Source organism: Pelophylax lessonae (genome assembly GCF_965119305.1).
Source record: "Pelophylax lessonae genome assembly, chromosome: 8".
NCBI classification, from domain to species: Eukaryota; Metazoa; Chordata; class Amphibia; order Anura; family Ranidae; genus Pelophylax; species Pelophylax lessonae.
Genome location: NC_138775.1, coordinates 89,377,393 through 89,392,111, shown reverse-complemented (window position 1 = coordinate 89,392,111; position 14,719 = coordinate 89,377,393). Strand labels below are relative to the sequence as shown.

Genomic DNA, 14,719 nt, shown 5'->3' with positions numbered 1-14,719 from the left:
GATGAGGTGGCATATGGGCACTGATGAGGTGGCACCGATGAGGAGGTACTAATATGCCACACTAATGAGCACTGATAGGCGGCACTGATGAGCACTGATAGGCGGCACTGATGGGCACAGATAGGTGGCACTGCTGGGCACTGAGAGGTGGCACTGCTGGGCACTGAGAGGCGGCACTGCTGGACACTGATGGGTGGCACTGATGGACACTGACGGGTGGCACTGATGAGCACTGACGGGCGGCACTGATGAGCACTGATGGGCAGCACCATCAGTGCCAAACTCAGTGCCCATAGTGCTGCCAGTCAGTGCTCATCAGTGCCTAGATGAGCAGGCACTGATGTGCACTGACTGGCAGCACTATGGGCACTGATTGTGGGCACTGATGGGGGGCACTGATGGAGGGCACTGTGGGCACTGATGGTGGGCACATTGTATTTTATTTACCTCTGTGGTAATCAGGGCACTGGTGATCAGTGCCCTGATTACATTTTACTGTGTCCCTGAACGGCTGATCGGCTCTGCTCCTTCCTCACACTGCAGTCTCTGTGTGAGGAAGGAGAGCTGGCGATGAGAGATGATCTCATATGTTTACATATGAGATCATCTCTCATTGCATGGGCCGATCACGTGGTAAATGGCCGCTGTGATTGGCAATTTACCACGATCTGTGATTGGCTGTGTCCAAGGGACACGGCCGACACAGATTTTCCCCGATGCGCGCTCGCGGGAGCGCGCAGGGAGCCTGTTTCTGGGAGGCCGTATAAAGACGGCCTCCCAGAAATTAGAGCCCGCGCTGTAGCCGTACTTCGTGGGCCGGAAGCAGGTACCAGGCAAGCTATTGTCAAAAAAAGGGTATGGGTAGCTGGGAACTGCCGTGGGGAAAATAATGTAAAAATAAGGTACAGTGGTGGGAGGGTCTTTTCATGCCACTGGAAGGTCAACATTGAAAATATGCAAATCCTTTACATACCACACTTGTAGGATACCTTATATCTGCACATCGTTTTATAGAACAGTATGCACTAGCTTTATATATTTGCATTTGAATTGTTTCTTGTTTTATAAATAGCTTGATCTACATATAGCAGTGGCACCACAAATGTGATTAATTTCAGTTTGAATGTACTAATTCAAATAATAAAAGAAAAACATAACAAGAAACAGTGCAAGGTTCCCCTTAATATCCACTTCTGTAGGCCTAATGTTCTAACCAGATCCTTATCCAGGCATGTAGTTTGGGAGCCCAAGGAGCTAGCAATCAAAGTTAAATTACTGTTTCTTAACTGATCTTTATATGCTCCTATTCATTTTGTCAGCTTTCCATATCCTTTTCCTGCAACAGCTTCCGAAAACTAACACTATGGCTGCTTTGCACTCCTCCCCTCTTTCAAGGCACTTTCCCACTGCCTCTGCTGCTGTGTGGCTGCAGCATGGGTACAGCGTAGTATACCTGCAGATTTCAGGTGGGTTAACTGCACTTTTTCCTGCTATTTCGGTGTGCTTTCTGAAAGCGCACCAAGAGCCTGCCATGCATTATTGGTCCTTCTAAGCCAGCTGACCTGCAGTGCGTTTAATATATGAATTTGGGCAAGTGAACTGCTGCATTGGTTTGGTGGGTCTTCCAACTGCAAAAAGGCAGGGTTTCACCTTGAACCCATGGTAGACTTGAATGTGATTCTCATCCCTAGAATTATATTATTGTTATGGTATATGGTTAACGGGTTATGTTGAAAAGGGCTTTCAGGAGGGATATTTTTTTCTTGTGCACCAGAAGCCCCACACTGAAGCTACCAGCATCTCAGTACAGTTCTGAAAGCAATGTACCACACTGACTTAATACCTGAAAGTTTCCTTTGTATTCAGACATTAAAGGGTCAAAAAAAGAAGAAGGACTTGGTACACCAATCCAAATGATTTTCTTAACCCTGCAAGATAAGAATAATGATATATGTGAGTTAAGATTGCTATGTAACATACGCTACGAACTGAAATGAACGTTAGACATAAAACATATTTTCAAAAAGAAAGACTCAGCAGCATTCTGTACAAAATGAACTGTATCTAAAGCTAAATTTTTATTGTAAGGCTGTTGTTGCAATCTGTGTACCTACTGGGGAAATTCACCTTCTCTATTTGTCCTGGTGATTATTGACACTGGAACAAAAATGATGGGATCCATAACTTTTCAGTGTTACTAGTACAGGAATACAGAGTATATTTTCCAATTGGGATGAGTCATGGTGATAGCTTTCCAAGAGGGGATATCTACTCCTTTTGCAGAGATTATTTCTCACTTCCAGTTGGCTTTAGATATACAATATCTCACAAAAGTGAGTACACCCCTCACATTTTTGTAAATATTTTATTATATCTTTTCATGTGACATCACTGAAGAAATGACACTTTGCTACAATGTAAAGTAGTGAGTGTACAGCTTGTATAGCAGTATAAATTTTTGGTCCCCTCAAAATAACTCAACACACAGAGCCAATAATGTCTAAACCGCTGGCAACAAAAGTGAGTAAACCTCTAAGTGGAAATGTCAAAATTGGGTCCAAAGTGTCAATATTTTGTGAGGCCACTATTATTTTCGAGCACTGCCTTAACGCTCTTGGGCATGGAGTTCACCATGTTGCCACAGGAGTCCTCTTCCACTCCTCCATGATGACATCACAAAGCTGGTGAAGGTTAGAGACCTTGCGATCTTCCACCTTCCATTTGAAGATGCCCCACAGATGCTCAATAGGGTTTAGGTCTGGAGAAATGCTTGGCCAGTCCATCACCTTTACCCTCAGCTTTTTTAGCAAGGCAGTGGTCGTCTTGGAGGTGTGTTTGGGGAAGTTATCATATTGGAATACTGCCCTGCGGCTCAGTCTCCAAAGGGAGGGGATCATGCTCTGCTTCAGTATGTCACAGTACATGTTGGCATTTATGGTTCCCTCAATGAACTGTAGCTCCCTAGTGCCAGCAGCACTCATGCAGCCCCAGACCATGACACCATGCTTGACTGCAGGCAAGACATTCTTGTCTTTGATCTCCTCACCTGGTTGCCGCCACACACGCTTGACACATCTGAACAAAATACGTTTATTTTGGTCTCGTCAGACCACAGGACATTGTTCCAGTAATCTATGTCCTTAGTCTGCTTGTCTTCAGCCAACTGTTTGCGGGCTTTTGTGTGCATCATCTTTAAAAGAGGCTTCCTTCTGGGACGACAGACATGCAGACCGATTTGATGCAGTTTGCAGCCTATGGTCTGAACACTGACAGACTGACCCCCCACCCCTTCAACCTCTGCAGCATTGCTGGCAGCACTCATACATCTATTTCTCAAAGACAACCTCTGGATATGACGCTGAGCACGTGCACCCAGCTTCTTAGGTTGACCATGGCTAGGCCTGTTCTGAGTGGAACCTGTCCTGTTAAACCGCTGTATGGTCTTGGCCACCATGCAGCAGCTCAGATTCAGGGTCTTGAAAATCTTCTTATAGCCTAGTCCATCTTTATGTAGAGCAACAATTCTTTTTTTTCAGATCCTCAGAGAGTTCTTTGCCATGAGGTACCATGTTTAACTTCCAGTGACCAGTATGAGAGAGTGAGAGCGATAACACCAAATTTACCACACCTGCTCCCCATTCACATCTGAGACCTTGTAACACTAACGAGTCACATGACACAGGGAAGGGAAAATTGCTAATTGGGCCCAATTTGGACATTTTCCCTTAGGGGTGTACTCACTTTTGTTGCCAGTGGTTTTGACATTGATTGCTGTGTGTTGAGTTATTTTGAGGGGAAAGCAAATTTACACTGTTATACAAGCTGTACACTCACTACTTTGTACATTGTAGCAAAGTGTAATTTCTTGTCACATGAAAAGATATAATAAAATATTTACAAAAATGTGAGGGGTGTACTCACTTTTGTGAGATACTGTATGTACAATACAAGGATTTTAACAAACTTTGTTTCAGATTCCTACCTTTTGTTATCCTGTAGAAATAGCTGTTTGTCTGTGTCTATATGCAGAGTGAGTCTGTATGGGAGTGGTTTTATAATTATCAATCAGCTGCTGCAGGGCTCTAATGAGGAAAATCTGCATCACTTTAGATGTGATTACCCTTAGGGGGCATTTCACCAAAAATGCCATTTTTGTTGCAGAGGATGCTCAAAATTAAATTTGTATCTTAGTAAAAACTTCTGGGAAAATCAGTGAGCCAATCACACAAGCAGGAAATGTCATATCAGGAGGGCATTCTGTACACCGTTTGTGTACAGAACACCTCCAGGTAGCCATACTGCATTGTATTTTACAGAAAATTACAGCCCTGCAGATTGAAAAGGAAAGGTAATTTTTAATAACATTCAATTACAATATGGATTGTGTCGCCATTGTATATGATATATTATTTTCTTTTTTATTATTTGCAAATTTTTTTTAAAGTTGAAGTCCAGGATAAGTTGATAAATACTCCAATAGAATATAGGTATATCCTGTAGTAGCTGTTTAACCTGCCAATATATTTGATTCCTGTCCAGCGAATACCAGAGGGGACAAAGTCAGGCTGGTGATGTGACTTTTCCCGGCTGCAATTAGAACAAAACAACTAAGCCACCTCCCTATCCCCAGCCTGTAATTGGACAGAGATGAGGCCTTCTCCAACTGAGGTCATGTCTCTACCATTCCATCCTGTCAACATGACCCTGACAGCTGTCCTAACGGTAAAATGCTATGTTTTACTAGTCGCGGCTGGTGTATTGGGGGTGCAGGGGCGCCGCCCCCCCCTATCCATGCGCCCGGCCCCCTAATCTACATGCGGGGCGCCGGACGCATGGAGTTCAATGGGGCTTTTTTTTTTAACCATGTGACTAGAGCCAGAGGCTCTCACAGGCTATAAAAAAGGGTGGGCTCTGGGCGCAGTGCCCACCCAGTTGTGTGACAATAGCGAATGAATATTCGCTATTGTCTCCCGAATCCGCCTCCTGGCCAATCAGGAAGCAGGTCCTGAGACCTGTTTCCTGATTGGCCGAAAGTAGAAGCCATGCCATTGGGCATGGGGAAGGAGATGCTTCTACTAAGGGGGAAGAAGCCGAAGCTGAAGCTGCCGCCACCGACGCTGGGGGTGAGTGAGCCATGGGGGGGGTCTGGGGGGGGCGGGGTCCTGGTGTGGTCCCGGTGTGCGGTCTGGTGGGGGCTGGGGGCGTGCATGGTGCAGTCCGTCTGCCGCCCCCCCTGGCCCATGGAGCACCAGCAGCCACTGTGTTTTACTGAGCAGACTAGTGTGAACAAGCCCTTTTAATTTTGGTCATAGATTCAAGTTGATGATATAACTGACTTTTAGCCACATGTAAAAACTCCAGGCCTTTATGACTTGTCAGCAAAAGTACATATAACAAGGCCATTTTTACCCTAATTTTTAACAATATAAAAACTAGCTTTTCAATCAGATTGCTTGTGTTCTATAAATCCAGGAACGCTGACCTTTTTTAAGGCTTGATAAAGACCCACCAGACTCTACAGCCAATAAGGCTCGACAACATACACATGTGCTAAAGGGGATTATGCCGGAAGGAGAAGAGAGCAAAGTGAACAGAGCTATGACCTCATCAATCTCCTGCTTCTTTACTGTCAAATCAGCAATCAGTTGTGCTTTGACCAAATTTTCTTGACTAAGCTATGATGATCTGGTTGTGTTTTCTGTCAAGAGTGACTACACCTCAGTAGCTGCAAAGATTCAATCCAATGTATGCTTGCTTGTAAAATCTTCTTTCATGTTTTGAGTCCTGCTTATCTGCTGGCCTTCTTTTTCCTCAAATTCCTGGATTCCCTGCATGATTTGCAGCTTCTCCTCTGCTGTTTACTTTCACTTTCTAAGAACTACATATCCCATGGTACCTTGTTGACTATGAGCAATGATTTCCATACTGACTTCGCCTCCTGAAACTCCTCCGCTCAGTACCTCTGTATTTCAGAAGGTAGGCTCTGTGCAGGGGTGTAACTACAGGGGTTGCAATTGCAACTGGGCCACATGCTCCAGGGGGCCTGTGCGGCTCACCTGTACACCTGGATAGGAAGGGCGGGGTGGGGGACAGCATGTAGAGAAATCACTGTCCTTCTTTTTCCCTTTTTCCTCCTGTAGCTGCAGGAGGAAAATGGAAGAGATTGGTTCCTCTGTATGCTGCCCCCGCCAAACTTCCTATCCAGTTCACTTGAGTTCAGCTGTCTCTGGGCCCCTGTGTGCTCCCCTGGCCCTCCCCCCACTATGCTGCCCCCTCCACTATGATCCCTCCCCTCTCCTGCCGGGTGCTGCACCATAGAGAACCAGGAAGGGGTCGGTAAATATGTAATTTACCAGCTCCTTCCTTTTCTGAATGGACAGAGTCATAAAAAAATAAAATAAAATGATAAAAAATAATACAATTAAAATACCAAAAAATAAAAACTACTGACACCAGTGGGTGAACTTCGCAAAGGTCACACTTGCAACCAAGCCCTGGCATTCCACCACCATGGGGGGCCCCAAGATGGCAGGAAGGGGGCCCATTGCAGAACTTGTGAAAGGGTCCCACTGTGGGACTGTAATAAAAGGCCCCACAATGAGAGTAAAGGGCACCAGGATTAGAGGGAAGAGCCCCAGGCTTGAAGGGAAGGGCCCAGGCCAGGGGTCCGGGGGTCCTTCATGGTTTCTTGCACCGGGGCCCTGAAGGTTCTAGTTACACCTCTGGCTCTGTGATATGTGTAACACAGCAGTGCCTACTCACAGAGCATAGTGAATACATGACACAGAATTCAAGGAAGTAAATGTGTGGGGATCTTCACAAGGTAAGTTTACAAACTTCAGGATCAATTAGATTAGTAGGCGTAGGCTAGAAATAATTGAATTACAATATATAAATGAATACATGATTTTACATTTTGACCAAAGATATACATTGAACTTTGTATATTGCTGCTTTTCTGGAGATTGGCATTATGCAAAACTGAAGTTTCATTTTAAGCGTAACTCCACTTTTGTTGAAGAAAAACATTCCCCTCTGGGTGATATATGTACATTACAGAGATTTTAACAAACTTTGTTGCAATATCCTACCATTTGTTATTTTGAAGAAATCATTGTGTGTTTGTCTGTTTCCATGTGGGAAAGTGAGTCTAATGGGAGTGGATTCTTAATTATCAACCAGCTGTGCACCTGCAGGGCTCTAATGAGGAAATCTGCAGGGCCTGCATCCCTTTAGCCGCTTGCCGACCGCCGCACGACTATTTACTGCGGCGGTCAGCCCCTCACAGGCAGAGCGACGTAGGTCTACGTCGCTAGCCTGTGAGGGTCTAGGGAGCGAGCGCGCGCCCCCGGAGGCGCGCTCCCGCTCCCGCGCGGTCATGGACCCCCCGCGCGTGTGACCGGTGGACCCGATGTCCACCGATCACTTGGCGATTGTCGGTACAGCGGGAGAAAGGCAGGCGGCTAATGTAAACAAGCCGCCTGTCATTCTCCCCTGTGTAGAAACAGTGATCATACGGTTCTACTATGTAGGACCGTTGATCATTGTTCCTACACATCAAGCCACAGCCAATCACAGTTAGAATCACGCCCCTAGGGACACACATAGCCCCTCCCTCTGAAAAAAGTTAACCCCTTCACTGCCAGTGTAATTTTACAGTAACAGTGCATATATATAGCACTGATTACTGTAGAAATGTCACTGGTGACCCCAAAAGTGTCAAAAATGTCAGTCAAGGGTCCGCAATGTCGCAGTACCGCAAAAAAAATCGCAGATCGCCGCCATTACGCGTTAAAAAAAAAACACCAAAAATCTCAAAAATCTTTCCCTTTGTTAGTAAATGCGATAACATTTGCGCAAACCAATCAAAATACGCTTTTTGCAATTTTTTTTACCAAACATATGTAGAATAAAACAAATTGGCCGAAAATGTTAAAAAATTTAGATTTTTACATTTTTTTGGGGGTAATTTCATATAAAAAAATGTGAAAAATATTGTTATTTTTGCAAAATTTTTTTGTTTATAGCGCAAAAAGTAAAAATCGCACACATGATCAAATACCACCAAAAGAAAGCTCTGTTTGTGGGAAAAAAAGGACGTCAAATTCGTTTAGGTACAGCGTCGCACAACCGCGCAATTGTCCGTTAAAGTCACGCAGTGCCGAATCGCAAAAAACCCCCTGGTCGGAATGGGGGTAAAATCTTCCGGGGCTTAAGTGGTTAGATGTGATTTCCTACTAATAGTATACCAAATGACATTTTTGTTGCAGGGGATGCCTGAAATATGACTTGTATCTTAGGGCAGATTTCTGGGAAAATTGGTGAGCCAATCACATAAGCAGGAAATGATTTTCTGGGGGGCGCTCTGTACACATTCTATGTACAGAACACCTCCTGGTAGCCATATTACTTTGCATTTTCAGAAAATTACAGAGCTGCAGATTGAAGAGGAAAGGTAATTTTTAATAACATTCAATTAAAATATGACTTGTGTCGCAATTGTATATACTATATTATTTTTCTTTATTTGCTATTTTTTTTCATCACGAAAGTGGAGTTACCCTTTAAATATCCTCATTCTCTAATATATGCAAATTCACAGTGCAGCTTTGTGTAATACTATGACATTTATATGTATTAGCTTTTAAGAGAATCAGTTAGCTATTCTAGAGATTAGAGAACACTGAAGTTAGTTGACAGATATCAATCTTTGTGCAGTCAAAGATGTAATTTACGTTTTCAAGAAAAAACAAAGGAAAAAGCCAAAGTCTTGGTATGTACCTATTGTGATTGACGATGATCAGCATTACTATAAACAAGGCCACAACGACCATAGCCACTATCAATGATGTCATGTTTGAGTCTGTAAGATATAAAAATTTAGAAAAGTTATCATGCATATATACAATATACTTATATATTATTCAGGAAAAATTATACATTTATAAAAAAATATGTAATATATAACATAAATATATAATACATATAAAGAAATATGAAACGTAAAATAAATATAATATAGTAATGAATATATTAAATATATTATAATAATTAAAAAAATAATGAACTGATTTTGCACTCGTTACTAATGCACGAATGCAATGTGATACACGGGATACAATTGTTAGTATGAAAATTAGTTCTTTAGGATGATGACACATGTTTTATTTTAATGTTTTAAATGAACTAACATTATGTAATATGTAAAGTATATTAACTTTGTACTATACAGTCATGGCCAAAAATATTGGCACCCCTGCATTTCTGTCAGATAATGCACCACTTCGCCCAGAAAATTGTTGCAATTCAAATGTTTAGGCATTCTCATGTTTATTTCTTTTGTTTGTATTGGTATGACACAAAACATGGAGAAACAAAAAGCCAAATCTGACACATTCCACACAAGCCTCCAAAAATGGACTAGACAAAATTATTGGCACCTTCTCAAAATTGTAAAAGAATAATTGCATTTCAAGTTTGTGATGCTCCTGTAATTTCTAAATAAACTCATCTGTATCAATGAACAGGGGCTGACAATATAGAAATCACTCCAGAAACCAGTTAATATGGTAATAATTGACTCAACCTTTCTGTTGTGTGTCTGTTGTGCGCAACGTTGTCAAGAAGTTTACATGGCACAAGTCTACATGGCACTGTAGCTAATCTCCCTGGACACAGACGAAAGAGAAAATTTGAATAAGGAGTTTGCCAAAACTTACCTGAGGAAGCCAGAATCATTTTGGAAGAATGTGCTGTGGACAGACAAAACAAAATTACAGCTTTTTAGTAAAGCCCATCCTTCTGCATTCCACCATACTGTTTTCAGAAAAATGATATGAGGCAATTAAAAAAAACAATACAGTCCCTACAGTCAAATATGGTGGAGGTCCACTGATGTTTTGGGGTTGCTTTGCTGCTTCAGGCACTGGATGTCGTTACCGTGTGCATAGCATTATGAAATCAGAAGGCTACCAAATAATTCTGGGGTGCCATGTAGGGCCCAGTGTCAGAAAGTTGGGTCTCCCTCAAAGGTCATGGGTCTTACAGCAGGACAACGACCCAAAGCACAAGTCAAAAAGCACCCAGAAATGGTTTAAGATAAAGCGCTGGAGAGTACTGAACTGGCCAGCAATGAGTCCAGATCTAAATCCCATAAAGCAACTGTGGAGGGATCTCAAAACAGCAGTTGGGAAAAGGAACCCTTCCAATCTGAGAGACCTGGAGCAGTTGGGGAAAGAAGAGTGGTCCAAAATGCCAGTAGAGGTGTGTAAGAAACTCAATAATGGTTATGGGAAGCGATTGATTTCAGTTATATTTTACAAAAGGTGTGCTACTAAATATTAAATTCAGGGTGCCAATAATTTTTTCCAGTCCATTTTTGGAGTTTTGTGTGGAAAGTGTCAGATTTGGCTTTTTGTTTCTCCGCTTTTTTGTGTCATACCAATACATACAAAATAAATAAACATGAGAAAGCCTAAACATTTGTAATTGCAACAATTTTCTTGACGAAGTGGTGCATTATCCACAGAAATGCAGGTGTGGCAATATTTTTGGCCATTACTGTATATTAACGTGTTTGTTACCCCAGTATTTCATATTCCTGATATGTGCCTGCTGTACCGTGTACTTGTATATACAATTATCCTGTTCTCTTTGTATTGCTTCATTTGTGTGAAATCCCTGGTGTTTCTGCCAGTCCCTCTGATTTCCTATTAGGCACTGACCACACTAAGCAGGAGAACACACCATGGTCAATTCTCTAGTTATGCTGGGAATTTAGCTTGCTCTCCTCCAATAATCAGACTTGTCCTTCAAACTCCCCCCCCCCCCTTTCCCACATAGCCATTCACTGGAAAGTTCAGTGTGCTGTTGCTTCTTTTCCCTCCAGTTCTTATGCAGCTGAGAACAGAGGAAAAGTGATCACAAATATTTTGCCTATCATTTACATTTTTTTAATTGAATGGGTTGTTTTACAAGGTGATCGACAATTGTTTAAAATCCCTTTAACTTTAACCAAGTCTCCTTTTGTCCTTTTCCCACTTATACTTAAAGTATAACTAAAGGCAAAACTTTTTTTTAGTTTTGGATAGAGTGTTTTTTTATTGCTGTATGTGCCCCCGTTAGGGAGATTTACCCTCCCCATTTGCCCTGTTTACCCTTATCGTTGAAAGTAGAAAAAAAATTCAAAATGATGGGAAAAGTAAAAGAAGGGAAAACTAGTTCTGGTGGCCTGGGGGGCCCAAGGGATCCCTCTAATCTGCAGGGAATTTCTCTCACTTTCTGTTTTGGTTATGGCACAGAAAGTGTAGGTAGCTCTCCCCAACGGGACACAGATGGCAATAAAAAAAAAACTGACAGGGGTTTTAAACCTCCAAAATGTACATATACAGTACTTTATTTTATGTGAAGCATTCTTAATACGTGATTTGACACTACATGGTCATTACATGGTTTATTACATTTGAATAAACCAGATAATTGATCTAAGGCCGGGTGCACCGCAATCGCAATGTAAAGGCGTTTTTTGTGAGGGTTACCCCCAGTTTCCTATAGATTTTCTATTACGTCTTGTGTTTTTGGCGCGTTTTCTGAAAGTGCGCCAAAAATGCAGGAAATAATAGAAAGCCTATGAAAAACTGTGGGCAACCCACATGAAAATCCACAGCCGCAGCCAGCTAGTGTTAAAGCAGCTGAACCTAAAAGGGGAGATTCTGTTTTCTAAAATAAGGACTCTCTTTTAGCTTTTCTCTCACCAGGGAGCTGAGATGTGAAATGCAACAGTTTCATTAATGCAGGTCTGAGCACTAAAGGCTTACACCCAGAGAATATATCCTTTTATGCTGATAAAATAAAATACCCATTGCAGCATCAGGGCAAGCAGTTTAATCATATTGAGAAAAAAGGACTCAGCACTAGAGATCGACCGATTATCGCCAAACACCGATATATCGGGGGCCGATATGCACTTTCCCCGATATATCCGAATCGGCCCCGGAGGTTACCGATATTGCCGATATTCCGGGAAAGTGCATGTCCTGGGTGATGCCTGCAGATAGAGGCATCACCCCGGTACCGGTGTCCATAGCCGATGGTCGGCTGACTTTTAATGACAACCGATGCGGCTGAGAAGCCGCTCGGCTGTCATTACAAGGAGTGGGATGGAAAGTCCCCCCCCTCCCGCCGCCTTCCACGGCTCACCCGGGTCTCCCGTCCCACTTCACTTCCGGGTACTCAGCGCCATCACTTCCGGGTACTCCGGGTACTCAGCGCCAAATTCAAACAGCATTCAAAACAGCATTCAAAACAACATTCAAAACAGCCAAACTTTTGAATTCTTTTCAGTGTTGAGGAGGGGTTTGGGGTCTTTTAGACCCCCAGATCCCTCCACAAGGAGTACCTTTAGAAAAAAAAATATTTTTTTTACATGTCCGAAAATATCGGCCGATACCGATATCCGATGATCAAAATATCGGTATCGGCATTAAAAAACTATATTAGTCGATGACATCACTAATAAGCGGTATGGAGGATCTGGGCTATGGGGACTAAATGTATTTACCTTTGTGAGGAGACACTTAAAGAAGTGACTGTAAAAGGATCTTTTTTGTTTTCTTAAATAACAAACTTACTTACCTGCTCTCTGCAATTGTTTTGCACACAGCAGCCCAGATTCTCTTCCCCCCCCCACCCAGTACTCCTGGCTTCTCCTGCCTTTTGAGTACCCACCTTAGCAAGCCACTTGCTGGGAGGAAGGAAATCTTTCCGATCAAACCCAAGCTGCACTGTGCATCTACTGACACGTACAGTGTGGCTTGGCCTCGCCACCCTTTAGCTGGTCACTGAGTCCAGTGAGGAGGGAGAGAGAAAGAGAGCAGTGCCACTGCTCTCGGGTACAGCTCTGGATCAAAATCGGGTTTGGGTAAGTATTTAGAGGGGGCTGGTGGGAAGCTGCACCTAAAAAGTTTTAACCTTATTTGCAGATAATGCATTAAGGTAAAAAACCTTTAGCTTTAAGAACCACTTTAAGGGGGATATGATCATCTTGTATATATATACATACAGTAAAGAGTTTATATAGTAAACCTACAACAAAATTGTTCACTTTAAGATCATTGCAAATGACAAGGGAACTTTTTACATCTGAGGAAAAAAGAGGTTTTTCATTTGCATATGGAAAGGCTTTTATACTAAAAAGCTGGGAAAATATGGAATAGACTTCCACACGAGCTAGTTCTAGGCATCGCTGTAGTTTATTTTAAAAAAGAGTAGTTGTATTTCTAAATGTATATAAAATAAGTGGCTGTTAATATTTAAAGTGATTGTAAAGTCTTGTTTTTTTTTTCTATTAAAATAAAAAAAATATTACACTTACCTGCTCTGTGCAGTGGTTTTGCACAGGGCAGCCCTGATCACCATCTTCTTGGGTCACTCTTTGGCACTCCTGGCCCCTCCCTCCTGTTCAGTGCCCCCCCCAAGAAGAAACTTGCAATGAGGGCATCCTAGCCAAGCTGCAGCTCTGTGTATCAATTCAGAAATTAAGCTGTCATTTGACCCCACCCCCTCTCTCTCCTGATTGGCTGACTGAGTTTGATTGACAGCCAATGGCATCGCTGCTGTGTCTCAGCCAATGAGAAGAGAGAGTCCCGGACAGCTGAGGCACTCTTGGATATCGCTGGATAGAGAGTGAGCTCAGGTGAGTATTAGGGGGCTGAAGGGGGGCTGCTACACACAGAAGGCTTTGTATCATAATACATAGAATGCATTAGGATAAAAAAAAAAAAAACCTTCTGACTTTTCAACCCCTTTAAGTAATATATAAATAAAGGGTGCAGCACTGCTGTGATATACCAAAGTGTGCAATAAAAAATACTATATGTCCAAAAAAGTGAATAGAAATTATGTGTTTAAAAAAAAGTACTAATACGCATAAAAATTTAAAAAAAACTCCAATATTTTCCAGTGATCCTAAATAAGCACAATAAATGTCCAGTGCTGAAAAGTCCAAACAACACTATTAGGTAAAAGTGTTTTAAAATGGTTCAACCAGTTAATTATTCCACTCGCTGTGTCTCTTTTATGGGTGTAAATTCCACCATTAGGTATAGCCTTCACCTGTGATATTCTACTGTTTTTTAAAACCCAAATCCCAGTGCTGTAAGCAGGGCCGGCCCCACCATGGGTCCCGCTGGGTCCAAAGCAGAACTTTGAGAGGGGCAACAAATTGACGCCCAGAAGTTTTTTCCAGCAGTTTTGTGTGTCATCAGTTTGTGGCGCATTACGGGCAGCATTTCCCCATCTCATAAAGCCGTCCGTAGCGCAAACTGATAAGTATGAGGAGGTGGAGCGTCTCCACCGGGGAATGTCCCTCATGTTATTGTGATGTGCGCAATGATGTCAGACATCAACGCACTGCATCTCACGCAGGCCAGGCTGGATCTTCAAGGGCAGCGGACACAGGAGTGATAAAGGACAGACAGTGGGTGTTTGGTGGACCGGTCCGGTGGTGAGGTATGAAAGAAGATAACAGGATATTTAATATTTTCTAAATTTTATATTTAATAAAATGATTATCTCTATACCCCACAAAGCAACCCCTTAACCCCCCCCCCCCACACACACACACACAATGCAGCCCCTAAAAATTCTGCATATAGACAAGGTGCTGTTGCATGTAAATCTGACTTTCTGATACATTTTATTTTAGTTTTAATTACCATGA

At 42.5% G+C, this 14,719-nt stretch overlaps 1 protein-coding gene across 1 annotated transcript in view; it reads right to left on the bottom strand.

The window, feature by feature from the left end:
• The window catches only part of IL2RB (interleukin 2 receptor subunit beta), a 53,797-nt gene that overhangs the window by 2,913 nt on the left and 36,165 nt on the right, over positions 1-14,719 (bottom strand). The window contains exons 9-10 of the mRNA XM_082265212.1: positions 8,782-8,863; positions 1,844-1,928 (exon numbers count right to left, since the gene is read on the bottom strand). Coding sequence (XP_082121338.1) covers positions 1,844-1,928; positions 8,782-8,863 — 167 coding nt within the window. The remainder of the gene's footprint in view (positions 1-1,843; positions 1,929-8,781; positions 8,864-14,719) is intronic.